The sequence below is a fragment of the Saimiri boliviensis genome, chromosome 2 (assembly GCF_048565385.1).
Source record: "Saimiri boliviensis isolate mSaiBol1 chromosome 2, mSaiBol1.pri, whole genome shotgun sequence".
NCBI lineage: Eukaryota > Metazoa > Chordata > Mammalia > Primates > Cebidae > Saimiri > Saimiri boliviensis.
Genome location: NC_133450.1, coordinates 81,696,697 through 81,715,872, shown reverse-complemented (window position 1 = coordinate 81,715,872; position 19,176 = coordinate 81,696,697). Strand labels below are relative to the sequence as shown.

Below are 19,176 nucleotides of genomic sequence, written 5' to 3'. Positions count from 1 at the left end.
CCAATCTGCCCACCTCGGCCTTCCAAGTGCTAGGATTGCAGGTGTGAGCCACCGTGCCAGCCTCAAAAAAATAATTCTTTAAAAACATTAAAAAAAAGAGGCTATTTGCCTTTTTTTTTCTTCTTCTTCTTTTCTGGCCATTTCTGTTCATTGTATGCCTCTTTCCTCCTTAATGTGTCTGCTTCTTATCCATTTTCACTTGAAGGCCTGACATAAACACATTTTAAAAAATATTAGTCACATAATGTCTACACTCAGAACTCAGTGTAACTAAACTGAAAATCAATAACAGAAAGATAGGCTCTCTGCTCCTTCTATGAGATAAAGGACTACATCTCGTGCAGCACCAGCCATGTCCCTGAGACATGGCGAAATTGAAGGTTGTAGTAAACAGATTTGACTGTTATAGGCATCTGGTCATCTGGGCTGCTTTTAAGTCTGTCAAAGTAGGTATTGTCATCAGTGACCACTTCACTGACTTCAACTACATGATCTACATGTTCCAGTATGATTCCAGTAATGCCAAGTTCCATGGCACTATCAAGGCTGAGAATCAGATGTTTGTCGTCAGTGGAAATCCTATCACCATCTTCCAGGAGCAAGATCTCACCAAAATCAAATAGGGTGATACTGGTACTGATTGTGTTGTGGAGTCACCTGGTATCTTCACTACCTTGGTTATGGCTAGGACTCACTTAGAAGTAGGAGCCAAAGAGTCATTATCTCTGTTCCTTCTGATTCCCTGTCTGTGATGGACATGAACCATGAGAAGTATGAAAGCAACCTCACAGTTATCAGCATTCCCTTCTGCGCCACCAACTGCTTAGCATCTATGACCAAGATCATCCATGACAACTCTAGCATCATGGAGGGATTCATGACCATAGTCCATGCCATCACTGCCACCCAGGAGACCTATGGATGGCTCTTCTAGGAAAGTGTGATGTGATGGTTGTGGGGCTCTCTAGAACATTACTCCTGCACCTACTGGCACTTCCAGGGCTATGAGCAAGGACATCCCCAAGCTGAATGGGGAGATCACTGGCATGGCCTTCCTCATCCCTACCACCTATGTATTGATTGTGGACCTGACCTGCTGTCTGGATAACCTGCCAAATATGATGACATCAAGAAGACAGTGAAGCAGGCATTGGAAGGTCCTTTCAAGGGCACACTGGGCTACACTGAACACCAAGTTGTCCCCTGTGACTTTAGTGGTGACACTCTTCCACCTTCAATTCTGGAGCTAGCATTGCCCTCACCAACCACTTTTTCATGGTAATTTCTTAGTATGACAATGACTTTGGCTATAGCAATGGGGTAGTGTACCTCATGGTCCACATGGCCTCCAATTAGTAACAGCCCTCTGGACCACCAGCCCGAATGACAGCATGAGAGAAAAAGAGAGGCTCTCAGCTGCTGAGGAGTTCCTACCATACTCTATCCACCACCACACCAAGAATCTCCACTCTACCACAGTTTTCATGCCATATCCTCTGAAGAATGGGAGGGCCCTAGAGAGCCCCACCTTGTCATGTACCATCAGTAAAGTCTTCTGTACTCAGCCAAAAATAAAATAAAATAATAGAAAGATAACTGGAAAATTCCAAAATATGTGGAGATTAAACAATTACTTCTGAATAATGCATGGGTCAGAGAAGAAATCTCAGGAGAAATTTGGCTGGGCACGGTGGCTCACGCCTATAATCCCAGCACTTTGGGAGGCCGAGGCGGGTGGATCACGAGGTCAAGAGATCGAGACCATCCTGGTCAACAGGTGAAACCCCGTCTCTACTAAAAATACAAAAATTAGCTGGTCATGATTGCACACGCCTGTAGTCCCTGCTACTTGGGAGGCTGAGGCAGGAGAATTGCTTGAACCCAGGAGGCAGAGGTTGCAGTGAGCCGAGATCGTGCCATTGCCCTCCAGCCTGGGTAACAAGAGTGAAACTCCCTCTCAAAAAAAAAAAAAAAAAAAAAAAAAAAGAAATCTCAGGAGAAATTTAAAAATATTTGGAACTAAATGAAAATGAAAACATTATTTATCAAAATTTATAGGATCCAGTGAAAGTCGTGCTTAGAGGGATATGTATAGCAGTGAATGCAAATATTAGAAAAGAAGAAAGGTCGGCCAGGCACGGTGGCTCACACCTGTAATCCCAGCACGTTGGTAGGCCAAGGCGGGAGGATCATGAGGTCAGGAGATCAAGACCATCCTGGCCAACACGGTGAAACCCTGTCTTTACTAAAGAATACAAAAATTAGCCGGATATGGTGGCACGCGCCTGTAGTCCCAGCTACTTGGGAGGCTGAGGCAGGAGAATTGCTTGAACCCAGGAGGTGAAGGTTGCAATGAGCCAAGATTGTACCACTGTACTCCAGCCTGGCACCTGGCAACAGAGGGAGACTCTGTCTCAAAAAAAAAAGAAGAAAGAAAAGAAAAGAAGAAAGGTCTAAAATCAATAATTTAAGTTTCCACCTTAGAAAACCGAAAAAAAAAAAAAAAAAAACACAGCAAATTAGGCCTGGTAGCTCACATTGTAATCCCAGCACTTTGGGAGACTGAGCTGGGTGGATCACCTGAGGTCAGGAGTTTGAGACCAGCCTAGCCAACATGGTGAAACCCTGTCTCTACTAAAAATACAAAAATTAGCCAAGTGTGGTGGTGGGTGCCTGTAATCCCAGCTACTGGAGAGGCTAAGACAGGAGAACTGCTTGAACCTGGGAGACAGAGTTTGCAGTGAGCCGAGGTCACACCACTGCAATCCAGCCTGGGCAACAAATTGTGAAACTCCATCTCAAAAAAACTGCAAATTAAATCCAAAGTAAGCAGCAGGAAAGACATAATAAAATTAGAATGGAAGTTAATAAAATTAAAACCAGGAAATCAGTAGAGAAAATCAATGAAACCGATAGCTGGTTCTTTGACAATTTTAATAAAAATGCATAAGCCTCTTGCAACGCTAAGAGAAAAAGAGAGAGGACACAGATTGCTTCTGTCAGAAATGAAAGCGGATTATCACTACAGATTCCAGGGACATTAAAAGGAAAATAAAGGAATACTATGCACAGCTCTATACCTACCAATTTGATAACCTAGATGAACTAGATCAATTCCTTGAAAGACACAATCTGCCAACTCTACAAAAAGATAATCTGAGTAGATTTATATCTATTAAATAAATTGAATCTATAATAACCTTCCAAAGGAGGAAGCACCAGGCACAGATGGGTTTGCTGGCAAATTCTACCAAACATTAAAAAAGAAATTATACCAATTATCTACAGTCTCTTTCAGAATATAGAAGCAGAGGGAATACTTCCTAATTCATTCTATGATGCCATCGCTATGTCAGTACCAAAACCAGAGAAAGTCACTACTACAGACCAATGCCTTATGATCTTAGATGATAGAAAATTTTTTGCATCTTAGATATAAAAATTCTCAATGAAATATTAGCAAATTGAATCCAACAATGTATGAAAGAATTTGGCCAGGCGCTGTGGCTCATGCCTGTAATTCCAGCACTTTAGGACACCAAGGCAGGCAGATCGCAGGGTAAGGAGATCGTTCACCCATCCTGGTGAACGTAGTGAAACCCTATATATATATATAAAAAATATATATATATATATACACACAAAAATTAACTGGTCTGGTGGCACGTGCCTGTAATCCCTACTTGGGAGGCTGAGGCAGGAGAATAGCTTGAACCAAGGAGTCAGAGGTTGCAGTGAGCCTAGATCATGCAACTGTACTCCAGCCTGGAAATAGAGGGAGACTGTCTCAAAAAAAGAAAAAAAAGAATTATAGTCTGGGCATAGTGGCTCATGCCTGTAATCCCAGGACTTTGGGAAGCTAAAGTGGGCAGATTGCTTGAGCTCAGGAGTTCAAGACTAGCCTGAGCAACATGGTGAAAACACATCTCTACAAAAAAATACAAAAACTAGCCAGGTTTGGTGGCACATGCCTGTGGTCCCAGCTACTCAGGAGGTTTAGTTAGGAGGATTGGTTGAGCCCAGGAGGTTGAAGCTGCAGTGAGATCACACCATTGCCTAGGAGACAGCAAGACCGTGTCCACCCACCCTCCTAAAAAAGAAAAAAGTGTATCACAGCCAAGTGGGATTTATCCCAGATATGCAAATCTGGTGTAATAATAATAAATCAAGTAATGTGATTCATCATATCAGCAGACTAAAAAAGAAAAATCATATGATTATATCAGTTATTTTTATAATGCAGTAAAAGCATTTGGCAAAATCCAAAACTCATTCATGTAAAAAACACAGTTAACTAGGAATACAGGGAGTCTTTCTCAAGTTGATACAGAATATCTACACAAAAATGTACAACTAGTACTGTACTTAGTGATGTTAAACTAGAAGTTTTCCTACTAAGATCATGAACAAGGCAAGGATGTGCCTTCTTACCACTCCTTTTTGATATTATACTAGCAGTCTTAGCTAGTATAATAAGGCAAGAAAGGGAAATAAAAGTTGAACACATTGGAAAGAAGAAGCAAGAAGTAAAACTGTCTTTGTTCACAGATGTCTTTATTATCTTCTATGTAGAAAACCCAAAAGAACTGGCAAAAACACTCCTGGAACTAGTAAGTGATTACAGAAGGGTTGTAGGACATAAGTTAATATATAAAAGTGAAGGCCGGGCATGGTGGCTCAAGCCTGTAATCCCAGCACTTTGGGAGGCCGAGGCAGGTGGATCACAAGGTCAAGAGATCGAGACCATCCAGGTCAACATGGTGAAACCCCGTCTCTACTAAAAATACAAAAAATTAGCTGGGCATGGTGGCACGTGCCTGTAATCCCAGCTGCTCAGGAGGCTGAGGCAGGAGAATTGCCTGAACCCAGGAGGCGGAGGTTGCGGTGAGCCGAGATCGCGCCATTGCACACCAGCCTGGGTAACAAGAGCAAAACTCCATCTCAAAAAAAAAAAAAAAATATATATATATATAAGTTAATCACTTTCCTATATAACAGCTGTCAACAAGTAGAATTTGGAATTAAAGACACAATACCATTTATATTAATACTTTCAAAATTCAGTTATTTAGGTATAAATTTAATAAAATATGTAAAGTTCTATATAAGAAAAACTATAGAACTCTAAGGAATGAACTCAAAGAAAAATAAATGGAGAGAGTTCAGATTCATGGATAGGAAGGAAGACTCAGTATTGTCAAAATGTCAGTTCCTCAGAGTGTGATTTATAGAATGATGTGATCCAAGTCAAAAGCCCAGCAAGTTATTTTGTAGATATTGACAAACTAATTCCAAAGTTTATATAGAGAGGCAGACCAGGCATAGCGGCTCATGTCTGTAATCCCAGTACTTTGGGAGGCCGAGGCGGGCAGATCATTTGAGGCCAGGAGTTTGAGACCAGCCTGGCCGTCATGGTGAGGCCCTGTCTCTACTGAAAATACAAAAATTAGCTGGTGTGGTAGTGCACACCTGTAATCCCAGCTACTGAGAAGGCTAAGGCACAAGAGTCGCTTGAACCCAGAAGGCAGAGGTTGCAGTGAGCCATGATTACACCACTGCACTACAGCCTGGGCAACAGAACGAGATCCTGTCTCTAAAAAAAGAAAAAAAAGAAAACAACTTGGTAAAAAATGGACCAAAGACCTAAACAGACATCTCACCAAAGAAGGCATAAAAATGGCAAATAAATATATGAAAAGATGCTCCACATCATGGGTCATCAGGGAAATGCAAATTAAAACAACAATGAGATACCACTACAGTAGATTTTGGCCTATTAGAATGACCAAGTTTTGTGACAATGCAAAATGGTCAGTCACTTGGGAAGACAGTTTGACAGCTTCTTCAAAACTAAACATAGCTTGACCATATGATCCTGAAATTCTACTCTGGTATCTATTGAAAAGAGTTAAAAAATTACATCCATACAGTAGCCTTCACATAAATGTTTATAGAAGCTTTATTCGTAATTGCCAAAACTTGACAACAACCAAGATGATCTTTAGTAGGTCAGTGGATAAACTGTGGTACCTCTGGACAATATAATATTATTTAGCACTGAAAGTAAATGAGATACTAAGACATGAAAAGGCTTGGAGAAAGCCAGATGTGGTGATTCATGCCTGCAATCCTAGAACATTGGGAGGCCAAAGTGGACAGATTGCTTGAGCCCAGCGGTTGAAGATCAGCCTTTGCAATACAGTGAAACCCCATCTCTACAGAGAATACAAAAATTAGCTGAGTGTGGTGGTGTGTGACTGTAATCTTAGCTACCCAGGAGGGGCTGAAGTGAGAGAATTACCTAATCCTGGGAAGTTGAGGCTACAGTGAGCTGTGATTGTGCCACTGCACTCCAGCCTGGGTGATGGAGTAAGACTCTGTGTCAAAAAACAAAGAAGACTTGGAAAAAATTAAATGCATATTACTAAATAAAAGAAGCCAATCTGAAAAGGCCGCATACTATAATAGCAACTATAGACATTCTGGAATAGAAAAAATTGTGGAGACACCAAAATGCAATTAAAAAATTAGTAGTTGCAAGGGGATGGGAGAGAGAGAGAGATGAATAGGCAGCACACAGAAGATTTTTGGGGAGGTGAAATGCTCTGATACTATAATGGGGAGACATGTCATTATATATTTGTCCAAACGCATAAAATGTGCAACACCAACAATGAGCTCTAATGTAAACTAGGGACCTTGGGTAATTAGATTGTGCCAGTATAAGTTCATCAGTTTTAACAAATGTACCACTCTGGTAGGGGGTGTTAATAATCGAGGAGGCTGTCCATATATGGGAGCAATAGATATATGGGATGTTTTTCTACCTTCCTGTCAGTTTTGTTGTGAACTTAAAACTTAAAAAACAATTAAAGAGAGGCCAGGGTCATGCCTGTAATCCCAGCACTTTGGGAGGCTGAGGCAGGAGGATCACTTGATTCCAGGAGTTTGAGATCAGTCTAGACAACATAATATGAGACAGAAAAAAATATCAAAATTAGCCATGCATGGTGGCACATGCCTGTAGTCCCAACTACTTGAGAGGCTGAGGTGAGAGAATCACTTGAGCACAGGGAATTTACACTTCAGTAAGCCGTGATGGCGCCATTGCATTCCAGCCTGGTCAACAGAATGTGACCTTGTCTCAAAGAAAAAAAGTAAAATTAAAGGGAAGTAATTATAGTGATATGTGAGAGGAGGAAAAAAGAAAGATTATGTCTTAAGGCCAGGTACAGTGGCTCACACCTGTAATCCCTACAGTTTGGGAGGCCGAAGTGAGAAGATTGTTGAGGCCAGGAATCCAAGGATACAGTGCGCTATAGTCATGTCACTGTACCACTGTACTTCAGTCTAGGCAACAGAACAAGACCCTGTCAAAAAAAAAAAAAAGAAGCATTGTAGTTAATCATTTATATTTTTGGTAGAGATTATTTTTCTAAAAGCACTCAGGCAAAAATCTAAGTTATCAAAATTTAAAAATCATAACAAATTATCAGTCTTGATATTAAAATTGTACTTAAATTTTTTTCTTAGCTATCTTATAAAACAGACATCAGCAAACTACCAAGTGGCCACTTGTTTTAATAAATAAAATTTTACTGAAACATAGACATACTCATTTGTTTATATATTGCCTATGGCTGCTTTTTTGCTAGAATAGCTGACTTTAGTAAGGCCCACAGGCCTGAAACACTTACTATCTGGCCCTTTAAGAAAAAGTTTTCAGGCCGGGCGCGGTGGCTCAAGCCTGTAATCCCAGCACTTTGGGAGGCCGAGGCGGGTGGATCACAAGGTCAAGAGATCGAAACCATCCTGGTCAACATGGTGAAATCCCAGCTACTCAGGAGACTGAGGCAGGAGAATTGCCTGAACCCAGGAGGCGGAGGTTGCAGTGAGCCGAGATCGCGCCATTGCACTCCAGCCTGGGTAACAAGAGCGAAACTCCGCCTCAAAAAAAAAAAAAAGAAAAAGTTTTCAGCTGAGTGTGGTGGCTCACACCTGTAAATCCCCTGTGCTCAAGTGATTTTCTCACCTCAGCCTCCCAAGTAGCTGGGAGTACAGCACTTTGGGAGGCTGAGGTGGGCAGATCATCTGAGATCAAGAGTTTGAGACCAGCCTGACCAACATGGTGAAACCCCGTGTCTACTAAAAATAAAAAATAAAAAAAAAATTAGCTGGGCTCAGTGGCGGACACCTGTAATCCCAGCTACTCAGCAAGCTGAGGCAGGAGAATCACTTGAACCCGGGAAGCAAAGGTTGCAATGAGCCACGATCGTGCCACTGCACTCCAGTGTGGATGTCAGAGTAAGACTCTTGTCTCAAGAAAAAGAAAAAGTTTTCATATCCCTGTTATAAAGGAGACTTGAATCCTTCCTATAGATTAAAATTCCTACTTTGATTATCATTTCCCTTCAGCCTGAAGAACTTCCTTTAGCATTTCTTGAAGTGCAAGTCTTCTAGTGTGAATTTTTCAACTTGTTTATCTGAAAGTATCTTTATTTGATCTTCATTTTTGAAGGCTATTTTTGCCAGATATAGAAATGTGGGCTGATGGGTTGAGGGCATTCATTTAGCATGTTCAAGATGCAGTTTCAACTATCTTCTGGCCTCCATTGTTTCTAAGTCAGCCATCTTTCTTTTGTTCTCATTTATTAGTATGTATTTTTTCTCTAGATGCTTTTAAGATTTTCCCTTTAATTTTTATCAATTTGCCTAAGATGTGCCTTTGTTTGGTTTTTTGTTTGTTTGTTTGTTTGTTTTGTATTTATCCTGCTTAGGGTTCTCTGAGGTTCTTAGATTTGTGCATTAATGCTTTTCACCAAATTTGAGGAAATTTCAGCATTTATTCAGATCAACTATTATTCAAATTTTAAAATTCTTTTTTTTAATCCTTCTAGGACTCAAGTTATATACTTTATTTATTTATTTATTTATTTATTTATTTATGATAGAGTCTCGCTTTGTTACCCAGGCTGAAGTATAGTGGTGTGATATCAGCTTATTGCAACCTCTGCCTCCTGGGTTCAGGTGATCCTCCCACCTAAGACTCCCAAGTAGCTGGGATAACAGGCATGTACCACCATGCCCAGCAATTTTTTTTTTTTCTTGTATTTTTAGTAGAGACGGGGTTTCACCATGTTGGCCAGGCTGGTTTCAAACTCCTAACCTCATGTAATCTGCCTGCCTCAACCTCCCAAAGTGCTGGGATTACAGGCATGAGCCACCATGCTCGGCTGGGTTGCATACATTTTAGACTGCTTGATATTATCCCACACACCACTGAAGTTCTGTTTAGTTTTTTATAATACCTTTTCTCCTTCAGTTTGTTTAATGTCTTTGATTTGTCTTTAAATTAATTGACTCCATTTTTGGCTGTGTTTAGTCTGCTTTTAAGCCCATTCAGTATATATTTCATTTTAGATGTCATACTTTAAATTCCAGGAGTTCCATTTGGTTCTTTTTTACTTCCCATTTCTCTACCAGATGTTCCCACATTTTTCTTTAAATCCTTGAACATATATATACACACCCACACACATACATATACATATATACACACACATTAGTGTACACATACATATATACATACATATATATGTAAACAGTTGTTCATAAGTTCTTGTCTGCTAATTTTCACAAGTGGATCACCTCTCCGTTTGTTTCTGTTGATTCTTGAATTCCTTTTTTTTCTTGATTATGGGTCATTCTCTGCTTTTTTGTATATCTAGTAATTTTATTTTATACTTTATGAGTATTACATTTATGAGTCTCACCTTGTGCATACACAACCTGGGGCATACACAACCTGGGGCTTGGCCAAAGACTCAAGGGGAAATCCCCATACAGATTTCTGCTGTTTGTTTCATCCCACACTGCGTCCTCTTCTGTAATATTCTTTCCTGCAAATTCTAGCCACGCAGGCCAAACTCTGGTGATCTCTGTCTCCTCTGCTCACAAAGACTACCTATTCATATATATATATCCCTTCTTTTAAGATCACGGTCTTGTGCTGATGGTTGTACAGTACTTACAAACAGCTGCCTCATGTATTTTGTCTGCCTTTATAATTGTTTAGGGTAGAGTAAATCCAGTACTAGTTAGTATGTCATTTCTAGCAGTGGAAGTTCATATTGTCCTTTTTAAATTAAATAAATTGATCTCAAAGTTTAAAAGAAACTCAACAATTCACAGACTATGTCTCAGGAGCCATATTAGGACATCATTTTAAATACTGTATGTAGATGTTAGCTATATTTCACTGGAGGGCTGAGATGGTCCCATTAACCAGTATTTGAGCAAATTTCAAGTGCGTTGTATCTGTTCATATACACAGAGCAAAGAATGTTTTATCATTGTTTTGTATTTAATGTTCATGCTTCAGAATGATATTACTTCATCTCTTTCTAGGAGTTTTTATGGTCAATTGCTGATCTGAGTTTCAGTAACTTTCCAGAATGTTACTATAAGTAAATATTCATCAGGACTCTGAAGTGTGAGTCAACCATATAATCAGGAGGCTCAGTAAATTGATCATAGCCGGTCAATAAATGGACTAGTTTTACATGTAAATTGTAAAACTAATCAGATTGTTTTCTCAAGCTAAATCTTAGATTCTTTTTCATTCTAAGGATACTTTACTTTGACAGCTCTAAATACTGCAATATGTAGTGATCACCAACTATTTGCTAGGCTTGCCTCATAATCCAGAGGAATGTATTCTCACTTAGTCCCCACATTGATCATTCAGGGTCAATGGCATCATCTCTATTTTATAGATGAGAGTTGAGGCTTAGAAAAATTAGAAACTAACCCAAAGTTATACAGTTAATAAATTACAGAGCCATGATTTGACTCTCTAAAAGAGAAAATCTGGTCTAACTCCAAAGCTTATGTTTTTTATTCTTTTATTCTCTTGGCTGTGCAATAGAACCACCTTTGGAGCTTTCAATAAGTACAGAAACCCATGTGCCATTCCCATATTCAGTATGTCAGGGGTAGTATCATTAATATTAGAATACAGCCAGAGTTGAGGACCACTGCTGTTCAGTGTCATACTCCTTCTCTATAGTCATAGGCACTGGATCATGAAGACTTGCTAGTCAGGAAATAGGAAGTCTCAACAGTTTTCAGATTATAGCCCTGTTGTTAGAGTAAGAAAGTGAGGCCGGGCGCTGCGGCTTATGTCTGTAATCCCAGCACTTTGGGAGGCTGAGGTGGGCGGATCACCTGAGGTCAGGAGTTCAAGACCAACCTGGCCAACTTGGTGAAACCCCTTCACTACTAAAATACAAAAAATAGCCGGACATGATAGCAGGTGCCTATAATCCCAGCTACTCCGGAAGCTGAGATAGGAGAATCACTTGAACCCAGGAGATGGTGGTTGCAGTGAGCCAAGATTGTGCCACTGACCTCCAGCCTGGGCAGCTGAGTGAGACTCCGTCTCAAAAAAAAAGAAAGAAAATGAGAGGAAAAGGCAGGATCAGTTCTTTTTTGGCTCTAAGAGTAGAGGCTACAACTGAAGCTTAATAGAGAAGTGGAGATGATTACTCTTGTTCTGTTTTGTTTTTGAGACGGAGTCCTGTTCTTATCACCCAGGCTGGAATGCAACGGTGCAGTCTCAGCTTACTGCAACGTCCACCTCCCAGGTTCAAGTGATTTTCCCAGGTTCAGGCGATTCTCCTGCCTCAGCCTCCCAAGTAGCTGGGATTACAGGCGCCCACCACCATGCCTGGCCAATTTTCATATTTTTAATAGAGACAGCGTTTCACCATGTTGGCCAGGCTGGTCTAGAACTTCTGACCTTGATCTGCCCACCTCGGCCTCCCAAACTGCTGGAATTACAAGCATGGTCTTCAGTGAAGAGGACCAGGTTAAAATATAAAGAGAGTTGCTCTTTTTATTTTATTTTATTGAGACAGAGTCTTGCTCTGTTGCCTAAGGTAGAGTGCAGTGGCATGATCTCAGTTCACTGTAACCTCCACCTCCTGAGTTCAAGCAAGTCTCCTGCCTCAGACTCCTAAATAGCTTTGATTACAAACACACATGATCACACCCAGCTAATTTTTGTATTTTTAGTAGAGACAGGGTTTCGCCATGTTGACCATGCTGGTCTCGAACTCCTTACCTAGTGATCCACCCACCTTGGCCTCCCAACATGCTGAGATTACAGGTGTGAGCTACCATACCTGGCCAAGAGCTGCTTTAATATCGTAAAATCATTGTCATTATATTGTTTGCAGCCTACTCTGCATCTAATTTTCCCCACAGTTTCATTGTTTTCAGGCTTACATTTGTTACTGTTTTTTTCTTAATTTGTTTGAGGAGTATTCTTAATTTGACTTAGCACTTTCTTTTCTGAAGATTTCTAGGCTGGGCACAGTGACTCATGCCTGTAATCCCAGCACTTTGGGAGGCCAGGTCAGGAAGGTGGCTTGAGCACAGGTGCTCAAAAATAGCCTGGACAACATAGTGAGACCTTGTTTCTACAAAAAAAATTTTTTTTAGCAAGTGTAGTGTCACATGCCTGTGGTGCCAGCTACTCAGGAGGTTGAGGTTGGAGGACTGCTTGAGCCAGGGAGGTTGGTGCTCCAGTCAGCCATGATCACACTGATGTACTCTAGCCTGAGTAACAGAGCAAAACTCTCAAAGAAAAAAAAAAAAAAGAAAAAAAGAATGCTCATCATAAACTGTTTATAATGATAAATTGAAAACCATGGAAATCTTACAGGGAGAGTTCATTAAATTTGTTATATTCATAAAAATGTAATATGTAGCCATTAAAAAGGATGATGTTGAGCTATATTTATTGGCATACAAAGATATCTATGTTGTTTTTTGTTTTTGTTTTTTAAGACAGTGTTTCCCTCTGTCACCCAGGCTGGAGTGCAGTTGTGTGATCATGGCTCACTGTACCCCTAGCTTCCTGGCCTCAAATGATCTCCCATCTCAGCTTCCTGAGTAGCTGGATTACAGATGTGTGCCACCACACCTGGCTAATTGTTTTTACTTTAGTAGAGGCATAGTCTTGCCAGGTTTCACAGGCTGGTCTCAAACTCCTGGGGTCAAATGTTCTTCCTGCCTTGGCTTCCCAAAATATTAGGATTATAGACATGAGCCACTGTACCCAATCTGTATCTGTGATTTTTTTTTTTAACTAAATAGAAAACAGATTACAAGAAAGCAAGTATAACATAATCTCATTTTTGTGGAGAAAAAAAGTCATATTTGTATGTGTATACACAGGTATCTCCTATACAAAATTGGAGGGTAAGTTTAATAATTACTTCTGGCCGGGCGCGGTGGCTCAAGCCTGTAATCCCAGCACTTTGGGAGGCCGAGGTGGGTGGATCACGAGGTCAAGAGATCGAGACCATCCTGGTCAACATGGTGAAACCCCGTCTCTACTAAAAATACAAAAAATTAGCTGGGCATGGTGGCACGTGCCTGTAATCCCAGCTACTCAGGAGGCTGAGGCAGGAGAATTGCCTGAACCCAGGAGGCGGAGGTTGTGGTGAGCCGAGATCGCGCCATTGCACTCCAGCCTGGGTAACAAGAGCAAAACTCCGTCTCAAAAAAAAAAAAAAATAATAATAATAATAATTACTTCTTTTTTTTTTTTTTTTTTTTTTGAGACAGAGTCTTGCTCTGTTGCCAGGCTGGAGTGCCGTGGCATGAGCTTGACTTATTGGACTTATTGCAACCTCCACCTACCAGGTTCAAGCAATTATCCTGTCTCAGCCTCTAGAGTGGCTGGGACTACAGGTGCCTGCCACCACACCCTGCTAATTTTTGAATGTTTAGTAGACATGGGCTTTCACCATATTGACCAGGATGGTCCCTATCTCTTGACCTCATGATCCACCTGCCTTGGCCTCCCAAAGTGCTGGAATTACAGGCGTGAGCCACTGTGCCAGGCCTAATTACTTCTGTTTTTAATTTTTAATTTTTGTAGGTATATAGTAGGTGTTTATATTTATGGGCTTATAACTATTACTCTGGCCTCTGGGAAGTCCTCGTAAGTATTATATCCTAGTTATAAATAAATACCTTTCCCCTTACAACAAAAACAATGCTGGAGTTTTCTAAGAGGAATTTTTCAAGGAAACAAAAACAGGAGAGTAAACAAAAGGCAAAGTAAAAAGCATAGAAATCAAAGTGTTTACAGGATACACACTGTTTTTTCCTATGTTAGTAAACGCCTGTCTACCAACCAGTTAAGTTGTTATAGTTTATGGGGCTCTAAAGTTTTTGGGAGCTGGATGTCAGGGCTCATGCCTATAACCCCAGCACTTTGGGAAGCCAAGATGGGGTAATTGCTTGAGGCCAGGAGTTTGAAATTAGCCTGGGCCACAAAAAATAAAAAATTAGCCAACTCGGGCCGGGCGCAGTGGCTCAAGCCTGTAATCCCAGCACTTTGGGAGGCCGAGGCGGGTGGATCACGAGGTCAAGAGATCGAGACCAGCCTGGTCAACATGGTGAAACCCCGTCTCTACTAAAAATACAAAAAATTAGCTGGGCATGGTGGCGTGTGCCTGTAATCCCAGCTACTCAGGAGGCTGAGGCAGGAGAATTGCCTGAACCCAGGAGGCGGAGGTTGCGGTGAGCCGAGATCGTGCCATTGCACTCCAGCCTGGGTTAACAAGAGTGAAACTCCGTCTCAAAAAAAAAAAAAAAAAAATTAGCCAACTGTGGTAGCATAAGTCTGTGGTCCCAGCTACTTGGGAAGCTCAGGTGGGAGAATCACTTGAGCTCAGGAAGTTGAAGTTGCAGTGAGCCATGATTCTGCCATTGCTCTCCAACTTGGGCAACAGAGCAAAACCCTGTCTCAGAAAGTAAAAAATTAAAATAAAAGTCCTTGTGACTCTGCCACCCAGGCCGGAGTGCAGTGGCATGATCTCAGCTCATTGCAACCTCCACCTCCCAGGTTCCAGTAACTCTCATGCTTCAGCCTCCCTAGTAGCTCAGATTACAGGCATGTGCCACCACACCTGGCTAAATTTTTTGTATTTTTAGTAGAGATGGGGTTTTGCAATGTTTGTCAGGCTGGTCACACTCCTGGCCACAAGTGACTCACATGCCTCTGTCTTTCAAAGTGCTAGGATTCCAGGCATGAGCCACTGCACCGGGCCCGTTGTAGCAATTCTTTAGCCACATCTCTTTAGCCAAAGCTATAAAATTGAGAGTTTTGATTCAACATTATCATTTGGTAATATTGTAGAAAAAAATGGAATGACATAGAAAATATGTATGAAACAAAAATAAGATTATAAGATAGTGTATATGATATAATCCTAATTTTAAGGTATACAGTGTAATAAATCAAACATACCAGAGAGATACTCTCCAGATGATGCCAGTGGTTATCTTTAAGTGGTAGTACTAGAGTTAAATTTTAATTTATTTGCATTTTTGGTATTTCTAAGTTCTATAGGAACACATTATTAAAAAGTATATTTTTAGGCCAAGCACAATGACTCATGCCTGTAATCCTAGCACTTTGGGAAGATGAGGCAGACTGCTTGAACTCAGGAATTCAATACCAGACTGGGCAATAAAGTGAGAGCTCATCCCTACAAAAAGTTACAGCTTCTTCAGAGGCTGAGGTAGAAGGATTGCTTGAGCCTGGGAGGCAAAGGCTGCAGTGAGCCAAGATCACATCACTGCACTTCAGCCTGGGTGACAGAGTGAGACCCTATCTTTAAAAAAAAAAAAAAAAAGCCCGGGCACGGTGGCTCAAGCCTGTAATCCCAGCACTTTGGGAGGCCGAGGCGGGTGGATCACGAGGTCAAGAGATCGAGACCAGCCTGGTCAACATGGTGAAACCCCGTCTCTACTAAAAATACAAAAAATTAGCTGGGCATGGTGGTGCGTGCCTGTAGTCGCATCTACTCAGGAGGCTGAGGCAGGAGAATTGCTTGAACCCAGGAGGCAGAGGTTGCGGTGAGCCGAGATTGCACCATTGCACTCCAGCCTGGGTAACAAGAGCAAAACTCTGTCTCAAAAAAAAAAAAAAAAGAAAGAAAGAAAAAAAAGAGGAAGAAGAAAAAACGTATATACATATATATACATATACTTATATGGGTTCCATAGTGCTACTCTATTGCTGTTATCTCAGTTCTAAACTCTTCTGAGTGTTTTATAAGGGCCCTTTTTAATCTTGTTTTGTTCTGTGTATCCAAAATCAGTTTTGCCTCAAACAGTAACTTTGTTCTTGAGCAGGAAGCATTATTATATAAAGCTAAGGATATGAATGATTACTTCTTTTTTAATAATGGAGGAACCTCCCTCTGTCTTCTGGTTTGTTTAGAGCTGGGCCCAGCTAGGGTCAAAAAATGATCAACAAATTTGTTGATTATCATTGCTTTCTGTTTCCAAATGTATCTACCAGATGCTTACCGTCCTCAGAGTCTGTTAGCAAATCAAAATTGTATTGTTAAAGTTGGCAAAGTGCTGCTCTTTTAAGACATTTGTTGATTGCAGTTATTTAGCTATTCTGTGTGCAGAAGTGGGTGATGGTATTGCAGATGGCAGTAGGCATAAGAATATAGGAGCACAGTGAGATTCAGAAAACCTCAACTTTATGTAAATATGAGTGGTGTGTGTTCTTAGAGTGAATTTAAAATGTTGGGGGTCCTTAAGTTTAGAAAATGATGTAATAATAATTGAAATATAATCATTGAAATAAACTTTTAATGATTATAAAAATAACCCAGGCTGGGTGTGGTGGCTCAATGCCTGCAATCCCAGCACTTTGAGAGGCTGAGGTTGGTGGATCACTTGAGGTCAGGAGTTTGAGACCAGCCTGGCCGACATGATGAAACCTCGTCTCTACTAAAAGTACAAAAATTAGCTGGGCATAGTGGTCCACACCTGTAGTCCCAGCTACTTGGGAGGCTGAGGCAGGAGAATCGGTGAACCCAGGAGGTGGAGGTTGCAATGAGCCAAATCACACCATTGAACTCCAGCCTGGGTGACAGAGAGAGACTCCCTCTCAAAAATGGTAATAATAATTGCCCAAGTATATATACTATTTAGGATTAACTAGACTGTGATGTATTAACAGACAACCCCCAAATTGCAAGTGGCTTAAAACAGTAAAAGTTTATTTATTTGTTCATCCTGTAGTCTCAAGCCGTTTGTATAGCTTTTTTTGCAGCTCTCCTCCATGCAGTGACCCCTTCCATTATATTAAATGAAAACATATAGCATTGTCTCTGTGACACCTAAGTTTTAGAGGAATACAATGTGTTACTAACCATATCTTATAGATGGGGCTTTCTGTTTTTTTCTGTTTATTTGCTTTCTTTCTTTCTTTCTGGTTTCCTTCTTCACTCATGTCTCTGTCATGTTAAGCTGCCCAGAGATAAAATGGAGTGAGTGGTAGTGAGTGAAAAAACCATTTTTTTTTCTGTTGATTTCATTTCTGAAGAGATAAGAAAGTCCCAACTATAAGTATATACATCTTTGCACAAATTTGTTTGTTTTTGTTTTTTTTTTTTTTGAGACGGAGTTTTGCTCTTGTTACCCAGGCTGGAGTGCAATGGCGCGATCTCGGCTCACCGCAACCTCAGCCTCCTGGGTTCAGGCAATTCTCCTGCCTCAGCCTCCTGAGTAGCTGGGATTACAGGCACGAGCCACCATGCCCAGTTAATTTTTTGTATTTTTAGTAGAGACGGGGTTTCACCATGTCGACCAGGATGGTCTCGAGCTCTCAACCTCGTGATCCACCCGCCTCGGCCTCCCAAAGTGCTGGGATTACAGGCTTGAGCCACCGCGCCCGGCCGCTTTGCACAAAATTTAAATGTTCTGTCTTCAGAATAAAAACTCATTTCATTGGATAAGTCATATTTAATTATTCTTAGTTACTCAGATTTTAAATAAAACCTAAATATGACTAATAATGACTATGTATTTTTAGTAGAGATGGAGTTTTACCTTGTTAGCCAAGCTGCTCTCGAACTCCTGACCTTGTAATCCACCCACCTCAGCCTCTCAAAGTGCTGAGATTATAGGCATGAGCCACCGAGCCTGGCCCATTATATTTATTTATCAAATCTTTGTTGAACTTATCTTATATGCTAGGCACTGTTCTATGTGTTGGGAATATAGTGGTGACAAAGACAAAGTTTGTACTGTCATGGAGCTTATATTCTCGTCAGAGTTATTGGTCAAAAAAATCTGTGATGGGGCCAGGCACTTTGGGAGGCTGAGGCAGGCGGATCACCTGAGGTCAGGAGTTCAAGACCAGCATGACCAACACGGAGAAACGCCATCTCTACTAAAAATACAAAAATTAGCCAGGCACGGTGGCAGGCGCCTGTAATTCCTACTACTCAGGAGGCTGAGGCAAGGCGAATCACTTGAACCCGCGAGGCAGAGGTTGCACTGAGCCAAGATCATGCCATTGCACTCCAGCCTGGGTGACAGAATGAGACTCCATCTCAAAAAAAAAAAACAAAAAACTGTGATGGATGGTACAATGTATCAATTAGTAACTGTAAATAAATTAGCATTCCAACTATAAGGATTACAAAATTAGACTACACATCATAGAATTAGTGCAATGTAAATTGATTCATGGTGGAGTTCTGTTTGTTTTTGAGACGGAGTCTCACTTTGTCCCCAGGCTGGAGTGCAGTGGCATGATCTTAGCTCACTGCAACCTCTGCCGCCCGAGTTTAAGCTATTCTCCTGCCTCAGTCTCCCGAGTAGCTGGGATTACAGGCATCTGCCACCACGCCCGGCTAATTTTTGTATTTTTGGTAGAGATGGGGTTTTACCATCTTGGCCAGGCTGGTCTTAAAACTCCTGACCTCGTGATCCATCCACATTAGCCTCTCAAAGTGGAGGCATGAGCCACTGCGCCCGGCCCTCATGGTGGTTTTTTTTAGAAATCGTAGTATCAGTGGGAGTAATATGGATTTACTTTTTTCTTATAGCTTTAAGGAAGCCTCCTATTTCAGTTTCTCAACAAGAAAGTCATCAAGCAATCTCCCATCTTCCAACTGGACAACCTCTCTCCCCAAATATGCCTCCAGGTATGAAGTCTTATTCTTTTTTTTTTTTTTTTTTTTTTTTTTGAGGCGGAGTTTCACTCTTGTTACCCAGGCTGGAGTGCAATGGGGCGATCTCGGCTCACCGCAGCCTCCACCTCCGGGGCTCAGGCAATTCTCCCGC

At 41.1% G+C, this 19,176-nt stretch overlaps 1 protein-coding gene across 4 annotated transcripts in view; it reads left to right on the top strand.

Annotated features, from left to right (window-relative positions):
• Positions 1-19,176, top strand: part of GOLM2 (golgi membrane protein 2) — a 108,861-nt gene that overhangs the window by 47,164 nt on the left and 42,521 nt on the right. For all 4 annotated transcript variants that reach the window (XM_039468787.2, XM_039468785.2, XM_074393694.1 and 1 more), the window contains exon 7: positions 18,939-19,037. In XM_039468787.2, the coding sequence (XP_039324721.2) occupies positions 18,939-19,037 (99 nt within the window). The remainder of the gene's footprint in view (positions 1-18,938; positions 19,038-19,176) is intronic.